Source organism: Macaca nemestrina, chromosome 4 (genome assembly GCF_043159975.1).
Source record: "Macaca nemestrina isolate mMacNem1 chromosome 4, mMacNem.hap1, whole genome shotgun sequence".
NCBI classification, from domain to species: domain Eukaryota; kingdom Metazoa; phylum Chordata; class Mammalia; order Primates; family Cercopithecidae; genus Macaca; species Macaca nemestrina.
The window spans coordinates 64,498,955-64,523,502 of record NC_092128.1 but is presented as its reverse complement, the minus strand read 5'-3'; the positions used below and the strand labels follow the sequence as shown (position 1 = coordinate 64,523,502).

Below are 24,548 nucleotides of genomic sequence, written 5' to 3'. Positions count from 1 at the left end.
CCTTAGAGATTATCAATTGTACCATACTATACATAGTCAGTGAGAAAAAAACAATCTTATATTTGATTTCTCAAGGCATAATATAGTGCCTCTGTTATTTTAATCTTATAAACTGTTTAGATTTTCAGAGTTTCAGTTGTATTATTAACAAAAAAGCAAATGTAATACTGAAAAATAAGAGTAAATATTTATTTTTTCCCTTTAATAGAAGATATATATTTACTCCCCACAAGAGATGAAAGAAATCCTGTAGTATACGGAGTCTTTACTACAACCAGGTATGTTCAACAAAATGCTTTTAATGCTTTTAGAGAATTGTATATGTATGCAAGCCAATATAGTTATAGGATCTTTTTGTCCCTGCCTTTGTAGTAGCATGTCGTAAACATTTTTTTTTCATTTTACCATTTTACTTAATGTTCCTTAAAAATCATTTAATATCAATGTAAAAATCATATATTTTTTCTTTTTACACCAGCATAGCATTCCCTATAATAATTACGACAAGTTATTTAACCAGTCATCTGAACGTGGATATTTCTGTTATTTCCAAACTCCTACTTTTGCATATAATGCTTCAGTGACTAATCTTGTTCAAATGCCATTCCCCATAGGAACAAATATATCTGTGAGATAAAATCCTAAAATAAATTTTCTGTGTACGAAAGGCATATGCAGACCGGGCTCAGCAGCTCACTCCTATAATACCAGCACTTTGGAAGTCCAAGGGGAGGATGACTTGAGCTCAGGAGTTCAAGACCAGCCTGGACAACACAGTGAGACCCAGTCTCTACAAAAATAAAAATAAAAAAATTTAGCTGGGCATGGAGGCACATGTCTGTAGTCCCAGCTACTCAGAAGGCTGAGGTCAGAGGAGTCTTTGAGCCTGGGAGGTAGAGGCTGCAGTAAGCCATGATGGTACCACTGTACTCCAGCCTAGGTGACACAGAGAGACCCTGTCACCAAAAAAAAAAAAAAAAAAAAAAAGTTGTTTGCATATATTCATCATCGTAATTCCAAGATATGTGTCATACTGATAGTACTAAGGAAATACGTGGGTAAATGTTTAAGTTCATTTTTAAGGCTATAATCATGAGATGGGACACTCTTAAGTTTTAAAACATCATCACATGCTATCCTATTATCATTTCCCAGTTACCCTACAAAGATAGGTGTGGCTATTATGAGTATTTCACCGCTTTACTAATTTAGGCAAAGAATGTTTACATTACTTGCTCAAAGAGAAGCAGCCTATAAGTAGTAAAAAAAAAAAAAAAAAAGATTGAAAATGAAGATAATTTCATGTTTTCTACTCCTGTATTTTTGTCTTCTTTTTGCATAATGCTCTCATGTACTTATCATTGAGACCTTCTGACTTTCTTAAAAGCTGTACTAGCATCGCTGGGCGTGATGGCTCACGCCTGTAATCCCAACACTTTGGGAGACCAAAGTGGGTGGATCATCTGAGGTCAGGAGTTTGAGACCAGCCTCCCCAACATGGTGAAACCCCATCTCTACTAAAAATACAAAAAATTAGTCAGGTGAGGTCAGGAGTTTGAGACCAGCCTCCCCAACATGGTGAAACCCCATCTCTACTAAAAATACAAAAAATTAGTCAGGTGTGGTGGTGGGCACCTGTAATCCTCGCTACTCAGGAGGCTGAGGCAGGAGAATCACTTGAACTTGAGAGGCGGAGGTTGCAGTGAGCCAAGATTGCACCATTGCACTCCAGCCTGAGCAACAAAAGGAAATTCTGTCTCAAAAAAAAAAAAAAAAAAAAGTTGTACTAGCATCTATAAAACTTTCTCAAATAATATGTAGGCCCCCCTGCCTTAATTTTATTGAATTCAGTAATTTAAATTTGACTATGTTCAAAGCACACCCTTACTCCTGTTCCCTATGACTGCCTACATTGTTGGAAATAGTTTTCATATTTTCCAGTTTTGCTCTCAATCGTTATCAATGTATATTGACATCAGCATAGAAGGAATTGAAGATACTGATATTGGTACTGAAGAAAAGGTCTTACTGCCTCCTAGTGAATAAATTTTTAATCTATTTATATGCACAATATAATTTTTTTTCTGTGGCACAATCCTCATTTAGTTCACAATACCTTATTCATAAACTGAAATGCACTGCTGGTTCAGAATATATCAGAAAACAAAACACTATTTGGTTAATTATAAGATATAGGATGTGAATGTTTAAATATGAGAATAAAGACGATTTCCTAGGAAGCTGCTATTTTGGACTCCATTTTTCTGTTAATTTATATCCTAATGTAAAAAGGTATAAAAAGTGCCTCTAGTCAAGTATCTCAATCCCAGTTCCATTGGCACCTTTCCAATTGCAGCACTTTCTTTGAAGTCACTGTGCTCCACACACAAGGCACGGATATGTGCCAGGAAAATATAGCCCCAAGATAGTTCGTTTTTTTCTCTATTAAGTTTCTGCCCACCCAGAGTTTGAAGTTACAAGTTAGTTCTTTGTTCTTCTTATACTTTATTCGTTTGTTTTTAATGCCATCCTAAAGACCAAGGTGACATTGGAATGCATATCACATCCTTTGTCCAGCAAGAAGACATAATTAACCTACAATAATGGCAATGCCATTAAGCATGAGGCATCATACCTTTAAAATATCCTAGGCAGGTTCTGTGATTTTTGTGGCAACACCACCTCTATTCTCAGCAGCTACTTTTCTCCCACCTACCTATTTACTGTTACCTCTCTAAAGGTTCCCATTAATGTCACTCCAAGAATATTAATAATTGAGTTTCCATGCTAGAGAATCATTAGCTTGTTAATGCTAAAATGTTTAATATATTTCTTAGATCATAAAGGGTGATCTCATTTTTGAAAATGGGAATGATTAAAAGTTTTCAACTCAAAGTATCTTTTAATTTCTAGAAATAAAGCAAAATAAAAAGACATCTGATTAGTGTTCATTTTTATTAGCTTGCAAAAATTTGAAAACATTCCTATGGAGTTTTTTGCCTCTTAATACTTTCTCTAATCCTGTGTAATTTTAATTACTTTAAGTATCAGATGAGCTGCTGTAATACATAAACTCATAAATTTGAGGACCAAAAAGAAAAAGATTGTTTCAACATTTTAAAATCAGTTTAATAAAAATCATATAAGTAATTTAGCAAATAATGTTTATAGATATTCATTCATTGTAAGAAAACAAATGAGAGTATTATTATTAAAATATTTAAATAATTATTTTTAAAATAAATAATATCACTTTTTTATTTTGTAAGCTCTTTGAAATGCATTACACTATGATAACTTTAAATAAAATAGAAGAACATATAGAAAAATATAACAATCTTTCATGCATATATTCCTCTTTATCCTCCAGGGTTTGTTTTAGATAATTTCTGTTTATCTATTAGGTGTCAATTTAGATGACACCTCCTCCCTGAAAACTTAGTTGGCAGCCCAATACTGGGTACCCATGCATGTTCTACTTTGCTTACCATATTTACTGGCAATGGAGTTATTATTGCACCTTGTTTAGAATTGTTTGGCTATAAGCCACTTGAGGACATAGGTACATTGTGTCTACAGTGCTCGTCAAATTTAATGTGCTAAGTAAATTTTGTCCACAGCACCTGCTGGTAGTATGTGCTCAATCAATGTTTATTGAATTCATCAGTGAATGATTGAATGATGTCGCTTATTTTTTCAGCTCCATCTTCAAAGGCTCTGCTGTTTGTGTGTATAGCATGGCTGACATCAGAGCCGTTTTTAACGGTCCGTATGCTCATAAGGAAAGTGCAGACCATCGTTGGGTGCAGTATGATGGGAGAATTCCTTATCCACGGCCTGGTACAGTATGTATCCAACCTAATAATCAAATTATTTTCCTAAGCTCATATTTAATTCCTAATTTAATTGTGATAAATTCTGCTATTCACCAGAGCCACATGTGCTGTAATAACCATTATTTATTTGCAGTGATGTATTAGCATTTTCATCCTTCATTTAAATTTAACATTTCACTAAGAATTTTAGTTACTTTGAGAAACAATGGACTATGTCATAAGGATGTAACCATGCTGACAATATGGAGCTTATCCCCAGCATGTTTATGTTTATAGAATCACTGGAAAGATTTAGTTATCTAGAATGACAGCTATTCTAAATTAGATGGAAATGTCAAAGAAGTATTATTTCTCACATACAGCTCTGCAGATAGCTCTAGTCTTCTAATCCCCACTTCTACTTTGAAAAGACCACATCATAATGGTTCACTTAATTTATCTCTTTTTTGGTATGCATTTATCTTTTCTTTACTTAATTGTACCTTAGAATAACATGCATTTTTTAAATGGGAAAGGAATTTTAGACAACCCTCAGTCAAAATTTTTTTTCAAATAGTATAAATCATGTTTAAAGCACAAATGATGTAAGAATGTATTTTAAAGTTTATACAGTTGTTTAAAACAAAAAACAACTGCAGTTCAAAATGCTGTTATATGCATTTTAAGTAAAAGGATTTTTAAAACGTTTGTTGATATTACTATGACAGTTTAAGTTATGTTAACATCAGGATTATTTATTGACCTAATATTAGAGGAAAAATGTGTTTTTTCATTTTGGATTTATTCTGAATATTACAACCAAGAGGTATAAAATGATTACCAAAATATCTGAGAAAAAATATTGACTTAACTCCTCAAGTTTTACTGAATATTATCTTTTCATATGTTCATTCTTAAAGGAGAACCAGCTGGTAGATATGCTTTCTGAATTCTGTTTCCATCTTCCTGTTATATAACTTAATTAAATTTGGGAAGCATACTATACAACCATCTCTATTTCCCCTTAATAATTCCTCAATATAAATTTGTTTCAAGGATAGTTTCTGACTTGATTATAAAGTAATAACAATGTTTGTGAAAGCGTGTTTTTTTTTTAAATAATAGCATGATTTTCAGGAGTCATTTTTTAATTTTCTCACTTTTTAATATTGTGATAAGAACATTTAACATGAGGCCTATCCCCTTAAATTTTTAAATTTACCAGCCATTATTATTGAGTATAGATACAATGTTGTACAGCAGATCTCTAATGCTTGTTCTTCTTAACTAACAGAAACTTTATATCCACTGATTGGTAACTTCCCGTTTTGCTCCCTCCTAGCCCTTGGAAACCACCATTCTGCTTTTTGATTCTATTATTTTGACTATTATGGATACCTTATATAAGTGGAATCATGCAGTGTTTATTTCTCTGCAAATGGCTTATTTCACTCAACATAACGTCCTTAAGATTTATTCATGTTGTTGCATAGTGTATGTAGAATTTCCTTGTTTTTCAAGGATGAATGCAGTCCCATTTTATGCATATACACACACACACATCCCATATATATATCTCTATATGCACATATAGAGATATATATGTATCACATGTATATAGATATATACATATATGATGCATATATCATATATAAATATATGTATGATGTGTGAATGTCTAAATGTATCATGTATCATATATACATTTATATATATGATACAAGTCTCATATGTATATAGATATATAATATATAATCCCAGATATATTGTATACATATAACGCGCAAACACACACACACACACACACACACACACACACACACCCCAACCATAAATTTTCTTTATCCATTCATCTGTTGACAGACATTTAGGTTGTTTCCATGTCTTGGCAATTGTGAATAGTGCTGCAGTTATCTAAGAGTGATAATATTTCATATATCTTTGATATCTGAATTTTGATTATTTTAGATAAATATCCTGAAGCAGGATTGCTGCATCATGTAGTAGTTCTATTTTTAATTTTTTTAAGAACTGCCACACTGTTTTCTATAGTGGTAGTACCATTTTGCATTACCACTAACAGTGTGCAAGGGTTCCAATTTCCCCACATCCTCCTTAATACTCACCTTTTGTTTTTATGATATTATCCATATTATCCATCCTGACAGATGTGAAGTGATATCTCATTGTGGTTTTGTTTTCAATATCACTGATGATTAGTGATGAACAATTTTCACGTATCCATTGGCCATTCATATGTCTTCTTTGGAGAAATGTCTATTCAAGTACTTAGCCCAATTTTTAATTAGGTTATTCTTTTCTTTTTTTGTCAGAGTCTTGCTCTGTTGCCCAGGCTGAAGTGCAGTGGTGCAATCTCGGCTCACTGCAACCTCCTCCTCCCGGATTCAAGCAATTCTCCTACCTAGGCCTCCAGAGTAGCTAGGATTACAGGTGTGCACTACCACACCTGTAATTTTTGTATTTTTAATAAAGACTGTGTTTCACCATGTTGGCCAGGCTGGTCTCGAACTCCTGACCACAGATGATCTGCCTGCCTCATCCTCCCAAAGTCCTGGGATTACAGGCATGAGCCACTGGACCTGGCCTAGGTCATTCTCTTTTTTAACTATTTTTTATTCATTGAATATCATAGCTGTACTTGCTAGTTTCATTTACTTATATTTGAACAGTAATATAGCACTTAGGATATGGGGATATTCTTCTAGATGTTTTACAAATATTAACTTCCTTAATACCGATCATAATCCCATGAAACACATGCTATTATCATTTATTCCATGATGCAGATGAGGAATGTCAGGCACAGACAGATACAGTAACTTGCTCAGGATCACAAAGCTAATTAGTAATAGGACTGGGTTTCAACCCCAAGCTCCAAATTCTTGGTTTCTACTGTGATTCAAGGTCATTGTTCTTACTCTAAGTCCCAGTTATTAGTTTTTATACTATGATATTGCACTATAAAAATGTTAAATTAAAATTTTTAACCTTCCATAGGAGTGTGTGTTTGTGTGTGTGTGTGTGTGTGTGTGTGTGTGTGTGATTAAAATTGGGAAACGGCTCTAGCTGGGTAAATTTTACGGTATTAATACTTTGGGGTTACATATTATAGACTGTCACATTCTGAGCCTTCTCTTACTACATGAGCTTTTTGGCTTTGGGTTGTTTTTGTTTTTATTTGTTTTTAATAAAGACTGTCACCATTCAGGCCATTTTTTTTTTTTTTTTCAATTATCTAGATATCATAGGAGAATGAATTGGAAGCTGAAACTATTCACATTTATTACAACAATAACAAATTATTTGCATATGTAGACATTGAGTCCTATAATACTCAGAAATAGAAAATAATTATCAAAATGACTACATGCTGATGCATCACGGTTACATTATTTTCCAACTCGAGTGTAAGTTAAGATGCTTTACAAGTGGTGGTTGTCACCGCTTTCCCTGCTGCTGCCTAGAACAGCTGTGAATGTCATGCAAAGCTTAAAGAGAACTCCCGTTTTACATGACTGTCCTCATAAGTACACATACACTTCTCTGAAATATGAGTAAATGACTCCCCAAAAGTAGGAAAACAAAAATGTCAGTGAGGAGTGTCTTTCATTGATGAGAAAAGAAACACCAAATTATGTTCAACATAGTGGTCTCTTCTGCTGGCTACTCAGAATACAGTCTTTATGCTGTAAGAAATTGTCTTGAAAGTTCAAAATTATTTAGCAAATAGCCTGTATCTAAACCATCAAATAAATACTTATTTTTTCCTTTCTAACAACTTGAGAAAACAAAAGCATTATTAGGACTAAAGAAGGGTCATTTAAGAGAGTTGTTACTCAATTTTTTCTCAACATTAATGTTTATCAGACAATTTCTATGCCTTTAAAAATATGTAAAAGCATTTGCACCTGAAGTTGAGCTCTGAGAACCATGCCTAATAATGAATCTTTCCACCGTAGCCTCTATTAAGGTGATAATCGGTTATAGAGACAGAAAGACCAAGTCTCCCTCTGGAAGACTCCACCGAGAAAACTCTCTTTCATCAAATATTATGTCCCTTTATAGAACAGAGAGATTTTAAACATGCCAGTTACTGTCAAAATTTATTTATTTATTTTTACAGGCGTGGTTAAAGGAAGGAAGATTTTCTTTTTGTTGTACTGAATTAAACTGTTATATCTATGCTCTCTTTAGATAAGTAGAAACCACATAATATAAATTTATTAGTACGAGACTAACAATATTGAGGTATTTTAAAATATTTTTATTGATCAACCCTATCCAATTGGTTCTGTGTTAGAATAGTGACAATCATTTCTACTAACATATTTGCGGACTTTATATAGAAATCTGTTGTAGCTAAGGACATCAGCTATTTCCAAATAACTAGTTACTTATGTATTCTCTTTGAAATCACTGTGACCAAATTTGAAAAGTCTAAAATCATGCATAGATAGGTAGCCTTTTACTTCATTGCTTCTTCAATCATTTTTACAACATCTTGTTTTCTATTAGCATTAAATGCTATTAGTCTGCTTTTCTACGTTATGTCTTATATTTAGAATACTGATGTTGAATTTAGGAGCATCATGTATGTGATGTGAAAATCTGTTATACAAATACACTTTACAGAAACTAACTTTACCATTAATAACACTACACATAAAATCATTGAAATTATATTTCACAGCATATCAGGTAAGTATGCTTATAAAATTTGAGAATGTAAGAACTGGAGTGAATGATAAAGACCACATAATTCACCCTCATTTTACAGGGGAGGGAATGAATACCCAGAATAATTAAATAACTTTACCAATATCATATTGCCAAAAACAGCAGAATGAAGAGGGATCTTGAATTTTCTGATCAATCTTCTCTCTCTATTCGTTAATATTATCTAATATGCACTTATTTCCTAATATATATCTCACTGATATACTGCCAAATGTCCCACCTAAAATTAGCTGCATTGAATTTTACATTATCTCCTGGCATTCTTTATTATTTGTTTTCTAAAAGCAGCCCAATTTCAGTAATTTTTGTTTACATGAAGTTATGATTCTGTTTCTCTAAATATCCAGCATATTTTGATCAAAGTCATGATTTAACACTCCTTGCGATCCAGACACTCTGATAAGCCCTTATATGTTATCTCACTACATTCTTAAAACAAACACATAGGTATTATTATCCCAATTTTATAGATAAGAAACAAGCCCAGTGAGGGTAAACATATGTTCATGATCTCACAGCTTATGGATTGTTATAACTGGAATTAAACTTACTCTACTTAACTCCAAATCAAAAGCCATTAACCCACCTTTTGTTCTACCTTCAAAATGATAACAAATGAACAACCAAACAGAACCTTATGCTATTTTTTCCAGAGATTTGTCTATTCTCTGCACAAATAATAATGAATTTTGAAACCTTATTACACTTATTTATCTTACTGCAATTCAGAGGAACACATCTTACTTTAATAAAAGTATTGCTGATTAATTTGCTTTCTATGAAATTGTTAGAACCTTTACTAAAAGCTGTATTACACTTAAGTTAAAGCTTTAACATAGATTACTTTAAAAAAAATTGTTTTTACATTTTCTGCACCTGTATTGCTATTAAGATTGAATTCTAAGTTGTTCTCCCAGTAGTTACTTCTGTTGACATTATCACTCAGTTAAATAAACACTACAACTTGCAGTGTGCCATGCTTACTTTAAGTTTTTGGTTTTGACAGAATGCTGTACTTCTTTGACAAAAAGTCAAACTTAAACTCCTAGCTTAACCGTGACATCACTGCTCTGCAATGTTAATAAGCCTAGAAATGCAAGGATGCAAAAGGATATATTACAGAATGCCTTCACTTCAAGTGATTCTTCTGCCCTCTGCTGTCCAGATAGAATATTTGAACAAGCCATATTTTGTTCAGGAGGATTTTTTCAATCATTATTGACCTGCCGGGTCTTGGTAATAGGAAGTTCCAAGTGAAATAAAATATTAAAGGGTCCATGATACAGTGAATAAATCATACAGGTCAGAGACAGAAACCAAATTGAATCCAACCCAAAATAACAAACTACTAGAAAACCCAGAATGTAAGAAAGATTTGTAAAGGCAGAAAATTTCCAATTTGATAGTTGATTTTTTATAACTGATGTACTCTGCAGTTTTATTTTGTGTTGTCAAGGTATTTTTTAGATTTATGTGTAAATGTAAAGTATTAATAAATGTTTGCTCAAAAGTGAGTTTCAGTTTTAAACCATTCCCTTATCAAAAAGAATGCATGTTTTACTTTTCTTGAATCCTTTTGCCACCATTTTTAAACAACTACTAAATGTTTGATTTTGTAAAAATAACAATTCCTTTTTAAATTCTATTTACTCCCAAATTGTTATTGTGTTAAATGTTAGTTGTTTTAGTTTTACTTTTACAGATAAAAGTTTACACATGAATTTCCCAACTAAGTCTCCATTTTTTGGTAGGAAATAAAAGGAGGTAGTTATAAGTATTTTTTAAATATTTCATAAGTTCGTTTTACTATGTGGACGCTGATGAACATAAAGGCATGATAATTTCTATTAATAGCTCAACTATGAGAAAAGCCTTTTATTTTTACTTTTTTGTATCTACATAGTTTAAAAAAAATAGTTGGTGAAAAATGGTGATTCTAAGGTTTCCTGAAAATTTATTGGTTCAAAAATTTGAAACAAAGCCATATTTAAGGAACATCATAACATGGTAAGAAACAGCCCGGATAGAAAACCTAGAGACTGGACTTCTCACGCCAGCATTGCCTCTTCCACTATCCAACACTAGAGACACTAAGTAAATGCTCATTTTCAGCTCAAAATCTTTTTTTTATTCAGGGGTGGAGGTTGTGGTTAGTTTTCTTTTGTTTAATCTTTTTTTGATACCAACTTTAAATACAGTTTTGTTTAAGACATTCCACTTACAATACAATGTTTATAAAGTGCAATGTTATTTCCTTTCCTTGTGCACATGTTCCATATTCAAGCATTGAGAATGCCCACTAATTTATTATAGCAACTTGACCTTAAAACTGCCATAGAATTTGCAGCAAATTTGGGTTCTTCGGTGCTTTAACTGTGTAGAACAATGCTTCATCTATACTTGGGTTAGCTTAATCAACCTCTTCAGTGGTGGGCCCTGAAAATCACCACCAGAGGCAGGAGCTCTACCACCAGGAAATCCCCCTGACATTCCTCCTAGCATGCCTTCTGCACTCTAGTCCAGTTTGTTTGTGATGGACTTGCAGACTTCTCCAGCTCTTGCTGTGCATGTTCAAATTCTTCCTTCTCTGCAGTCTGATTCTTATCAAGTCAGTTGATAATTTCATGGCACTTGCTAAGAATCTACTGTTTGTGCTCACTGTTAATCTTGACTTGAAGTTTCTCATCTTCAACAGTTGCTTTCATGTTGAACACATAGGAATCAAGTGAATTTTTGGATGACACCTTGTCCCTCTGCTTCTCATCTTCAGCTTTGTATTTCTTAGTTTCCTGGAACATAGGCTCAATGTTTTCCTTGCTCAAATGGCCCTTGTCATCAGTGATAGTAGACATTGAGGATGCCCTTGGCATCAATATCAAAGGTAACTTCAATCTGATGAACACCAAGGGGTGCAGGAGGTATGCCTGTGAGCTCAAACTTGCCAAACAAGATTTTTATCCTTGGTAATGACATGCTAGGCTTGTCAGAGTAGGCAGTGAAGGTCTGTGTCTGCCTGGTAGGAATGGTAGTATCACACTTAATGAGGACAGTCATGACTCCATCAGCAGTCTTAATATCAAGTGAAAGAGGAGTGACATCCAAAAACAGAAAATCTTGAACATTTTGAGATGTCTCCAGATAGGACAGCTGCATCATAAGCAACAGCTTCATCAAATGATACGCTCATTCAGTTCTTTTCCATTGAAGATGCCTTGGAGAAGCTACTAAATTGTGGGGATACAATTAGGACCACCAACCAGGACAATATCAGGAATCTGTGGTTTGTCTAGTTTGGCATCTCAAATGGATTTCTCTGTGGGATCTAGAGGACAACAGAACAGGCTCAGCATTCAGTTCTTCAGATTGGGCACAGTTAATGGAGATATAGAAGTTGATTCCTTCATGAAGAGAACTGATCTCAGTACTGGTTTCGGTGCTGAGAGAGAGTATGCTTAGCACGTTCACAAGCAGTACGGAGGCACCGGACAGCTCTCTTGCTCTCACTGATGTCCTTCCATGTGTGCACTTGAACTCACCAGTAAAATGGTTAACAATTCAGTTGTGAAAGTACTCTCCACCTAAGTAGGTGTCTCTGGCTGTAGATTTGGCCTCAGAGATTCCATCCTCCATAGTGAGGATCAAAAACACCACCTCCCAGGTCAAAGATTAGCATGTTTCTTTCATCTCCAACCTTTTCCTCTAAACTGTAAGCAATAGCAGCAACAATTGGCTCATTGATAATTCCAAGTACATTGAGACCAGCTATAGTTCCAACATCTTTGATAGTCCTGATGCTAAGAGTCATTAAAGTCATTAAAGTAAGCTGGCACAGCATTGGTAACAGTCTTCCCAAGGTAAACTTTTGCAATTTCCTTCATCTTTGTCAGAACCATAGAAGACACCTCCTCTGGGTAGCAGCTTTTTGTCTCTCTCTTGTACTCTACTTGGACCTTGGACCTGCCAGCATCATTTACCACCGTGAAAGGCCAGGGGGTCATATCACACTGGATAATGGCATCATCCAAATCACATCCAGTCAGACATTTGGCGTCAAAAGTCATGCTGGCACGGTTCATTGGAACTTGATTATTTGGAGTATCACCAATCAATTGTTTGGCATTTGTAAAGGTGACATAGCTTGGCATGGTTTGGTTTCCCTGATCATTGGAAGTGATCTCTACTTTTCCTTGCTGGAAAACACCCATACAATAGTAGGTGGTGCCAAGATCAATACCAATTGCAGGTCCATGAGCCACGGTTGTTTGTGTGCACACTCAGCTCAGATTGCAAAGTGAGACACAGGAACCCCAAAAGCTGCCGCTGTGTTCAATGAAACCCTTGTTTAATACTCTTTTATGTTGAGAAAACAAACATTAAGTCACATAAAACATCAAAAACACTAAGCTAACCTCCTTCTTTCTGCTAATTGTCTTCCATGGTTTTTCTTCTGAATATATGTCCTTTCAGTGAGAAAATAAAATAAAATAAAATACCCTATAAATCTTGATTAACAAAATTTGACTAAGAATATTCTGTAAAACTCTATTAAGAAAAAAATACATATTTTCAACTACCACCAATGTAAAATAATGAAATATGTCCCCTTCTGCAAGATTTCAAATCTTTGTCTAAAAAAAAAGGCCCCATCATGTACAACTCACGTTGGTTTTCACTAGAGAAAATCAAATATAAATGCTAAAACTTTCCTCTTTTGCTGTAGGACCTTTATTGTTCCTCTTTTTTGCTATATGATAAAACCTTCAAACTTGAGATATAGGTGTAGATATGTCTGACAATCATTTATTTCCCATCAAATCATTAGACTTTCTAACATTGTAAGAGTCATTGAGAAATTATGAAGTTCTTTTGATTCTGGATCCACTGAAAAATTCATCTTACAGATGCACTACCATGAACCATCTCTGGGTCCTGGTATACCCTTCTGTTGTAGAAAGGTCTTTTTCACTCTAACATATCAAGGCATCACTGCCATGCCTGAGCTTGGTTTCTGATTTTGCTTTACAAAAGCAAACCTTGGAGAAGATGGATCATAGGATAATAACACATAATATCAACAATTGGGATTTCATAGTGGACTTGAAGTACATAATGTGTTCTTCAACTAGAACTGGAATATTGCTTAGAAATTCCAACTTTTACCTTGGTTGATCTTCTCAGCAGCAAGGGTTTGAGGTAACCATGGATTCCACAAGTCAAAACTCTTTAGCTACCCTGTTTTCTCTTCCTGCTCCACCTAAACTATTTTACTTAAGCTTCAGCATGATTCTAAATACATTCTTTTCCTAAAGAGCTGATGTTTCTCAGAATATATGTATTTCTTAACCTCATACATTAGATTTTAATTGTAAACTTTGCTGATCCTATTAAGTAAGAGTTTTTAAAGACATGTTTTACAGTTGACTTTCAAAGATAAGTGTAACTTACCAAAACAAAAAAAATGTAATTCAAAATAATATCCAGAACTTTCTATTAATTTGTCTAGTGTTGGACTATAATAGTCTTTCCAAAGGACACTGAAAACTACAGAGTATGATGCAAGAATTCTCTCATAGTGTCTCACACTATCTTCCCATTTGTGTGCCTGAGGAATGTAGCTAACATCTTATTGTTATTGTTTGTTTCATTTAAGCAAGTCTTTCCTAATTAATTCAAAGTCTGCAGAAAACTTTTGGGGATATCTCATTTTAGGCATCAGTAGCTCACTCATGTCTCTCTAGCATATTGAATTCACAGTTTTATTTTCTCTTTAATATTTGTTCACTCCATTACCTTCCACTTATTGGATAACAATTACTTTATCATCTCTCTAAATTACTGAGGATATCTCTAGTTCTGTTCATTCAGTCCTGGTTTTGGTTCTAGAAGGGAGAAGCAGAGGCAGGACTAGACTGTGGACATTCTGAGTCCAGATTCCTAAAACAGATGACACTAAAGGAGATGTATCATATATCACTGTCATTTCCCTTTAACTGTGTGTAGGCCATTTTTCCCTAAAATGGAGATAGTCAAGAGGCTTCCAACAGGAATTGACCTTTCCAACTGGCTTCAGCTTTATTTTCCAGAGGGCAAGTAATTTGCTTTTAAAATTAAGTTCTTCAAATCCCAGGCTAGTTACTGTGTTCAATAGTGTTTTGCTTTTTCTGGCATAGAAATTCCTCTAAGAGAAAGGGAACCTTAAAGAGAAAGAGAGGGAGAGGGAAGGACAGAAATTTACCTCTATATGTTTGCCCCAGGCCTCTTTGTCTCTGATGTTTAATATAGGATCTTTCCTTGCCCTTATCTGTTGTAGATTGACTCTTCGATGAATAAGCAGGGGGATAAGATGGCAACTGTTACATTTGCATTTTTACTCTATAAATAAAACTCAAGCTTCTGAAAACGAAAGCCTAGTTCTGTCTTTCCTTTGCTATGTCTTCCCTCACGTTAGTCATTCCTCTGATTTGTTTAAAAGGAAACTGCAACCTGTAGAGAATAGCCTGAAGCTGCAGGGAGAAAAATCCTTTGGCAGCTATCTGGGGTCTTGCCAAGGGGAAAAGTTCTCTCATTGGATAAAATCCATTTTTCTCCTCTTATCCATTGCTTCCCACTCCACTACTAAAGGCCCTAGACAAACACACGGACTTGCCAAGCATAACATGATCACACCTAGCCAGCTGTGGCAGCCAGCCATGGGAGATAGGCCCTGAACCAGGGCTTGTTGCTGTCGGGTTTTCCCTTTCATCTCAGGGTATGTCTAGGCATGTTCTATTTTCTCTTCTTCTTTTGCTCTGGTATTAAAATTTCCAGCACAAGACAAGAATACTGTCTTTGAGTATTTTACAACAGTGGGTAGAGACACAGATACATTTCCTGATTTATTTCCTACACTCCTAGTAGCTAAACTGGCAAATGTAAGAAAACTGAAGGCAGAAATAAATGGCCGCCTATGGTATGTTCAGGTGGGCTGTGTTAATACCGAGAAATTAAAAGTACGTACATACAGAGAAAAACCCACTAGATTTCTAATACCTGAGATGTATAGCTGCCATAGGAGAATTTTCTAGAATTTGTTAAAGGAAAATAACTGAATATGAATGACCATCTGCTTTAGATGTAGCATTTCCCTACACTGTCTCTTTGCCTTTATGGAATTTTTCTTTCCTACTTTACTCTTACCTACATACATTGCTTGGCATCTCATTATTTTTAGATCTGTGTGCGGCACAGCTATATGATATCAAAGCAAAAATTTCCCGGGTTTGAATGTACTAAAATAACAATATTTAATTCAAACTGTACTATCCTAAACTTCACAGAGTAACTCTACCAAATCATTTTCGTTTGTGCAAGCATAGTGGAGACGCAGACCTGAGATATCACGCATAGCAATTGAGAGGATAAAGATCTTATCCAAACACTGGCAACATGCCATGAGGAAAAGCTGCCATAAGAAAAAATACATATTTTCAAAGATCATTTTATAGTCAATAGAAACCAGGTTTTCCTTCCCTTTTTTTCCCCTTAGATTTTATTACACTTAAACCTTTTTTGTCAGAGCAATGAGGAAAATTAATATTTATTTTTTCCTAAATGTTTATATTTTCATTCAGCTATACTTTCTTACATTAAAATTTCTAATTATTTAACAATTTGATATCAAAAACTATGGCTTGAATGTCATGATATTATTTCTTTGAAAACTTTGGCTACTGCACAACTACAGCCGCAAAGTCAAAAGTGATTTTTTCTTAAGTTGGAGGGCTTTTTAAAAAATGTGTGCAGGCAAAATCTTGCTCTGGCTTTGATTCTAATGATACACCAACCAGATTGAACCGCAGGCATTATAAGCCTGCTATGAATCGTCTTTGACTGAGCCTCAAACACGCAGCCTATAATTGGACAAGAGCTTTGTATCATTTGAGCTCCATATCCATTTTGAGTCCCTGCTTAATCTGCTTAATGCAGGGCTCTTCCATTATCGAGTTGACGGATTCCGCTTGGCTGAAGGTTAAGTGCTGGAAATAATGATTGAACCTGCAGACTTAGATCTTTAGAACGACATCCAGTTAAGAGTGTGTTAAGTAAATGCAAAGTGGCTAATATTCTAGAACATTTCTAAGCTCTCTGATGCAGACCTGGGACAAATAAGTAAATATCAAGAAAGTATCAGTTTCTTAATACCAGACATTGAAAATTTTTGTTAAAGATATTCTTAAGGTATTTACAGGAAAACATTAACAGACTTTTAGTAAAACCTCTTTGATATTTCTTTTAATTCATAATGAGTCACTATTATTTTATTGGTATAAAATTTGGGGTCAAAGTCAAATATTGGAACTAGTTCTAGTATCTTCAGCTCCCTAAGAATGACACTCTTGAATATTTGATATGAATACATTATGTTTTTGGAGCCTTGGCATGATTCTGATTAGTGCCAAGTATAAATGGTTCAGTTCCATGGAGACTGTTTCCAATTTCTCTAAAAACTGAAATAAAGGAAAGGCACCATTTAAAAAAAAAAAAAAAAAAAAAAAAAAAAAAAAAACCTTTCCTTACTGTCAATCATTTTATTCTCCATGACTGCATTAATTGACTAAAGTTTTCCACTCCAAAAGAATGCATTAGTCCATTAGGAATTCAAATATTATAACAGAACCGTTCTATATGAGGTACCTTCCTAAATTGCAATATGTTTAAACATAAAATAGACTTAGGATGTGGGAGAGGTGATATTTTCTGGAAAAAAAAAAAAAAGTCTAATCATAAAGTGTTTTTTTCCCCTTTATTTTTTGGATAAAGGCACATAAAATTCATTTGATTTGGACCATTTTGAACTTTTTACTCTTACCACCAGGGGGCAGGTCATGCTAACTATTGATTTAGTGGATGCTGAAAGGCGCATAAGTCAATTTTAGACAGAAGTATAAAATTCCGTAAGGGTTTCTTCGCAGACTCTTTAGGAGAAGAGCTGTTGAATTGTTCGAAGTGTAATTTTCACACTAATTATAAAAGAAACTACATAATTACAATTTCAAGCTATTAAATACTTTGAAATTAATTTTTGTGAACTGTTTATTTGTTCCTTTTTTATTTTTTAATTAAACATGGTTTCATTTGAACCGAAATTATAAATTACTCAAAGGAAATTGAAAATAATGGCTTTCCACATGTTCTCATGTTTATAGATCAGTTTCTTAACAGTTATTTCAAGTTAGATTTCAAATATCTTCATTAGAAACAATCTTCAGAAGAAATAATCTTCATAAGAAAATAATTCACTATGGAAACGTTAAAAAATGCAGATATAATTTAGAAAATTTTTGAAGGAGAAAACTGGGTTTACATTTATTGGAGGCACACTGCATTTATTTACAAGTACACATGATTCCATATTGACTCTGTTGTCCATTCATTTAATACTATTGATGATAAGCTATACAAGCTTTGTTGGAAATAAGTGTGAACTTCTCAGGTGCATAAACAATGTCTTTACTTTTCTCCACATTTATTTTCAGTGTCCAAGCAAAACCTATGACCCACTGATTAAATCCACCCGAGATTTTCCAGATGATGTCATCAGTTTCATAAAGCGGCACTCTGTGATGTATAAGTCCATATACCCAGTTGCAGGAGGACCAACATTCAAGAGAATCAATGTGGATTACAGACTGACACAGATAGTGGTGGATCATGTCACTGCAGAAGATGGCCAGTACGATGTAATGTTTCTTGGGACAGGTAAGCTAAAACTGGATTCGGATTTTTTCAAAAGGAATTTTTCATTATTATTAGACAAAGAGAAGAAAAACTTCAAAAATATTTATTGTTCAAAATCAAAATGAGTAATTATTAGATAAAACCTTGTCAACATTTCTTAAAATTATGTAGCTTTTAATTGATAATCATAAATATCTCCGAACTTCATATTTGAGATTTCAAAATGTATTTGACAGCAATGTGCCTGCTCTACCTTACATGCTCAATACATATTTGTTGAATGATTTTGAACTAAAATTAAACAGGTAGGGCAAAGCAATTTTTATTTTCAAACTTTGCCTTTCCCTCTCTTTACAAGTATACGCCCAAAAGATTCCTTCACCTGATTTTGAGAATCACTAACTTAGTTGACTTAAGATAGATTTTCGAAAACATTAAGCATTACTTTGTGAAGGTCTTTAAATAGAAAGTTCTTGGAGATTATCTTTCTTCTTGAATTTTGTGCATTAAAATGTATTTCATAGACTTGGTTTTAAGCCCATTGTATTTTCCTTTGCATGTCAACTCAATAACTATGAAATGATTAAAATGTTTTTATAAAAAGAAAAATTTAATCTCAAAAAAGGTAAAAGTATTAACTAATAATGTCATGGAAAGTCTAATGGCAGTAAAAATAACATGTATCATTAAAACAAAAGCACTGTATTCCATATCATGTTATATAACTTAATGGATCAAGCATTTCATAAAGATTAAAAATTAAGAATTTTCAAGAAACAAAACTTTTTATTAGAATAGATATTTAAGAGTTCAAAACAATTTTAGAATAATTTTATTTTAAAAAATTATGGGTCTTATAGAAGTTAGGTTTATTAGGAAGTATGTGTGTGATGGACTCACAGGACTTTTGTCATCGATTGTCAAACCTGATTATTTTCCAGATGGCAATTCCACAAACCAGAAAAATAAGGGATATTCCCAAGACAACAGAGATAGAAGTTAAAGAGTCAAAAGTAGAATTAATTAGTTGCTATTAATTCCCACAAGTTTGACACTTAATTTGCACCCTCCACCCAAAACTAGGTCTTCAGCAATTCACTGCAATGAACGTCAGTTAGCCACTAGGTGGTACTATCTAACCTTTACTGAGAAAATTCTAGACCTGCTAAGATAGGCTTTTAATTTTGATATTTGGAAAAATGTACATTTAAAATTCTTCAAAATTCCCAGAGTTATTTAAAAACAATTACATAATTCAGACTATTTTGTGCAAACAGGATCTTTACTATATACGTTACTATACTCCAACCCCAGTGCTCAGAAGTTTAAAAATGCCTATATTGTATAAATTAAAGTGGGATTGTTTTTTCTTTTTCTAAACTCTTCTTTTAATTTTCTTTCTATACTAACCTTACACCTCATGGAATTTCAATGTAAGATGATGTATTTAAGATACCTCTTTTAAAGGTCAATTTTTGGTTTGCATTATCAACCTTGTATTAAGTTGACGTTAAATAATTTTAAACAAATCTTCCATTTCTCATCTATTAATAATGATTCTGAAGATGGAATACATTTGAAGAGTGAGCTACAGTTTCCCTCAGATAGCTGCAATGAATTTTTTGTTCATTTGGCAATGTTATTAAAAGAATATATATCTGTCTTCCATGAACTGGATATAATAACTATTAAATAAATATATATTACATGGAAGGAAGAGAGAGAACTTATTATTTTAATGTATTGTTAACGTTTTAAGTTAAGGTTCAAAACATTTGCTCTACCCTTGTTAACATTTCAAACAATATTTAAATTCGACATTATATATATTACTTTTGTTAAGAATATACTCTGAATATGCATCCTTTAATATTCTCTCTATAAATGGGTGTTCTACTAGCTAAAAGCTATATTTTAGGAGGACAAAACTTATACATTAAACTTCATTTCATATATGTTTCATTTAATCTCTTTTTTGTAAGGCATTTAAAGAGGAGGGGAGTAATTTGAAGGTTTCTGGGAATATGCTTACCACTGATTTTTGAGATAGAAACAATGGAATCATGCGTTATGCTTTTTTTTCAGACATTGGAACTGTCCTCAAAGTTGTCAGCATTTCAAAGGAAAAGTGGAATATGGAAGAGGTAGTGCTGGAGGAGTTGCAGATATTCAAGGTAAGACTTAGTCCAGAGTTCCAGGAGAAGAGATGTTGAAACTGAGTAGCCCTTGTTATAGGGCACCCTTGTTTTAATACATCATCACGTTTCCCAGAGAAGCCTTTGAAATTAGCTTTCTTAGTTTTCTTTTCCCGAAGCAGTGGAAAAAGTTTTATAGGCGACTAGGAATGGGACTCACCTTCCTCTGTAGCATACCGCTGAATTCAGGGCTCCCGGGATTGCCTCTCATTACTGCATTCTCCAAGCATATAGTCAGACAAATTGCCACATTAAATGAAAGCCTGGGGGCTCTTTTACTATCCAGATGCTTTTCTACTTTATAAATTTTACTTTTCAATTTTTTCCCCAATTGAATTTGAGAAAACTAGACCAGTGTATAAATCATGTGTCCCTGCTTTTCTGTAAGGAAATTTAAAAAAATATATAGGTTGCATGATACTAAGTCTTCATGTATGCTAAATTCCTCTCGCCCGCCAAAAAGAGTTAGTAGATCTAGAAGAATAGTTCTCCAGATTTGGAGAATGAATACCTTTGACTTTTAACAGTAACTCTCAACTGTGGCATGTTTTGTAAATCCTCGGTAAAATTAAGTTTACAATTATTTGCTGATAATAACATTTGAAATACTTTTTTGCTTAGAGAAACTTTTTAAAAAATATGCTTTGTCTATTAGAACATTTTTATTGAGACTGTTTATTAAAACAGATTGTTTCCATGTCAATATCTAATGCTTTAAAAGAGAATAAAGCCCTCCTCTGTGAGGTGCTCAAGTTAATTAACATACTGAGTTCCACAGGATCCTGTTTACATTGTGATGATAATAGTGGTCAAGGAGTTAACAAGAACAAGACCTGCTATCTGGTGTCTACCAAAACAAAATCTTGGGTGGTTCCTAGGGGAAGGCCAGATGTCAAATATAAGTGTGAACCCAGAGGCCAAAAATACAGTCCCTGTAACACACATAGTTGCATTAGAACAAGTCTCATTCAATGGTGTTAGACAGTGGTCAAGAAGAATTACTTGGATTCTTCTGTTAAAATTACATAATGACCAGCTTTTGTTTTCTTTTCTCATTTTAAAAACAGTTTTATTGTGGTATAATTGAGATACAACAAAAAACTGAATATATTTTATGTATATAATTTGATGTTTGGCCATGTTTTTAAAATTGATAACAAAAAAATGCTATTTGATAGAACTTTCTCACTGAAATTTTTCTTTAACATATTTATTTAAACTTTAACATCTGGTAGTCCTTGTCAATTAGTAAATATGAGCTGGTGCTAAATGAAAAATAGCAGAAAGATGATAGGTAGATGGAAATTTTTTAAATCATCTTGTCCTTTTTCGTTTGGTAGCTTTTTTGTTCATGTTTCTGATTTTATCTTGCATGCATCAAGCCATATTTTCTACAAATAAAACTAGCCTTAGTTCATATCGTGAAATCATTTGCACCAGTATTGTATAGTGTTCCGTAAAGAATGTGGTCATCCACAAGGAGCACTATAACTTTTCAAAACTCTGCTACTTAAAACAACTTTTTGAACCACTGATCTAAGTAAGAGCAGAAAGAGGTAATAAATAATTACAGAGATGTTCTTGTCAACACTAGTTTGACTTATATGGAAGCCGTTAAGATAAGCAGATTTAGAAGAAGAACACTTGGGAGTAACTGGGAACAATTTTCAATGCAGAGTATTTTCTTATGTATTTAGGTCACTTATCTTTAACAGGATACTATAAATAATGATTTTTATCATTTCTGTTAAGGTTCAAACACTAAATTTTGAAGAAAATAGCAAACAATAAGAACTTTTTTTCCTTATGTAATAGACTTGATGTTTACTTCAGTGATATATGGCATCAGATAAAACAACATATTGTTTAATATAAAAACCTGTTAATGATTATCTTTATTGACATTTAACTTCTTTTTTCAGCACTCGTCGATCATCTTGAACATGGAATTGTCTCTGAAGCAGGTACTTTTTAACTTTTGTGTGAAAGTTAACCACAAAAGCAATGGGCTGCTTGAATCAAACTTTATTTGGAAAACAATCCATTGAAATTGGAAGTTAAATTTTAAGAAATGTAAAATGTTATTTGTTTATCTTATAATTCATTAGAGACCATTGTTTCAGCCTTGCCTTGGGAGAAATTGAGTTAAATTTCATTAATTGAATGATGCATTCTCCCCTTCCTTTGGATCTTAAAAACTGAACTCACTTTCCTAGTCTCATGAGAATGTCCTTCTCTCAAGCCCATTAGACATTCATGTAGAATATCAACCCTAACCATTATAAAGGGTTTTAAATCTGGGAGTCTAGGATTTAGAATATGAACTGTGGTGACAAACAGCCCAAAAGTCAACCTTCAACATGTCACATAATATCAAACTCTCACAATCAATTTCCTCAACAGTGAAGTTAGAAAAACAATATCCACCTCCAGAGTTTGTTGGGAGTTTAAAGAGGATGCTTCATGTAATGTTCTAAACAGAGAGCAGACACACAAGTGTAAAGTAAATGGTAACTAATTATAATAATAGTAATAATCTTTAACATGATTTCATAACTCTCTGATGATATTCCAAACTGTAATTGATTCAAGAGATTCAGACTGCACTATTATTTCTATTTGCACCCCCAATATTTAAGAAAGCCATATGACATGTTCAACATCAAAGTGTTGCTAAAATTGTCTTAATCTATTACAGTTCCTATGGCAGAGTGATTTTTTTAGAAAATGATCTACATAGTTTTCTTCTTCAGGTCTTTGTCATTTATTTGTTTATTCACTTATCATTTATTTATTGAAGGCCTAAGGTGCTTGGAGGGTACATAAATGAATGAATAACACAGCTCGCCATTAACCTCCAGAAGCTCACAGTAGAGCTGAGAGTCAAAGGAAGACGCTAACACTGCACAGTAATAATAGGGTATATACTAGAGAGACAGAGACAAGAAAGTGACCTAAAGGGAGCCAGAAGGAACAGGGAAAGATAACTGAAAGACGAGACATACAACTTGAATTATGAAGGATGTCCTAGTTAACCAGATATTAAAAGGAGAATGGAATGGAAGAGCATGTGCCAACCAGAAGGGCAGAATCTTTGCAAAAGTGTGAAGAGTGAGAGACCATAGCTTATTGTAATAAGTGTGTGTACAATTAGGTTATGGATCATATGTGTGCTCAAAGGGGAGGAAGGCTAGAAATGAATCTGGAGAAGTAAGACAGAACAAGATTAGACACATCTTTATATATCCTCCTAAGAAGTTTAGTAGCATATCTTAAAAACAGTGAAAACCCCTGGATGCTTCGGTAATGCTCACCTGTAGTCCAGCTACTCAGGAACCTAGAGTGGGAGGATACCTTGAGCCCCGGAGCTCAAGTCCAGTCTGGGCAACATAGTGAGATCCAGGCTCAAAAAAAGAGAGAAAAAAAAAAAAGAAAAAAGCCATTGAAAAGGAAAACAAACAAACAAAAATACATTAATGATTAAGCAGAAGGGTATTATAATAAGATTTTCTTTTTAGAAAAATCAGTCTGGTGTGGCAGTGTGGAAGATAGATTGGGTACTGGGGTAGAGGTGGTGGTTGTTGGAAAACAAAATCAAAGCCAGCAGAAATAGGACACTTACAAGTAATCCAGGAAAGAAGTGATAAGGACTGAAACAAAGTCAGTGGCGGTAGAGAGGGAGGAGACAAAATAGATTAGAAAATTCTGTATGAGAGAATGGAAATGAAGTGATGACAGATTGAATGTGAGAGAAAGAAGATTCAAAGACAACTCCCAGATTTCTGTCTTGGATGACTTGGTGGATGAGGGTGCTGCTCTCCAAGGTAGGGCAGGAGGAATAGATTTAGGGGGGTTATTATGTTCATATTTATACTGTTTTCAAGATATGTCTAAGTCTTTTGTACAATATAAAAGGTAAATAAATAAGAAGCGAAAAGAGAGAAACCCAACATTTAACGCAAAAAAAGAAATCACAAAGGAGACAAATGTCTTAATCTGAAATAAAAAGGGAGAATAGAAAGTGGAGAAAGTTTCAAGGAATATATAGTCATTAGTGTCAAAC

General features: G+C 33.7%; 1 protein-coding gene across 3 annotated transcripts in view; it reads left to right on the top strand.

Moving 5' to 3' along the window:
* Positions 1–24,548, top strand: part of LOC105475424 (semaphorin 3D) — a 195,646-nt gene that overhangs the window by 149,197 nt on the left and 21,901 nt on the right. For all 3 annotated transcript variants that reach the window (XM_011730635.3, XM_011730636.3, XM_011730637.3), the window contains 5 exons: positions 209–278; positions 3,701–3,845; positions 18,089–18,311; positions 20,376–20,464; positions 22,408–22,449. In XM_011730635.3, the coding sequence (XP_011728937.2) occupies positions 209–278; positions 3,701–3,845; positions 18,089–18,311; positions 20,376–20,464; positions 22,408–22,449 (569 nt within the window). The remainder of the gene's footprint in view (positions 1–208; positions 279–3,700; positions 3,846–18,088; positions 18,312–20,375; positions 20,465–22,407; positions 22,450–24,548) is intronic.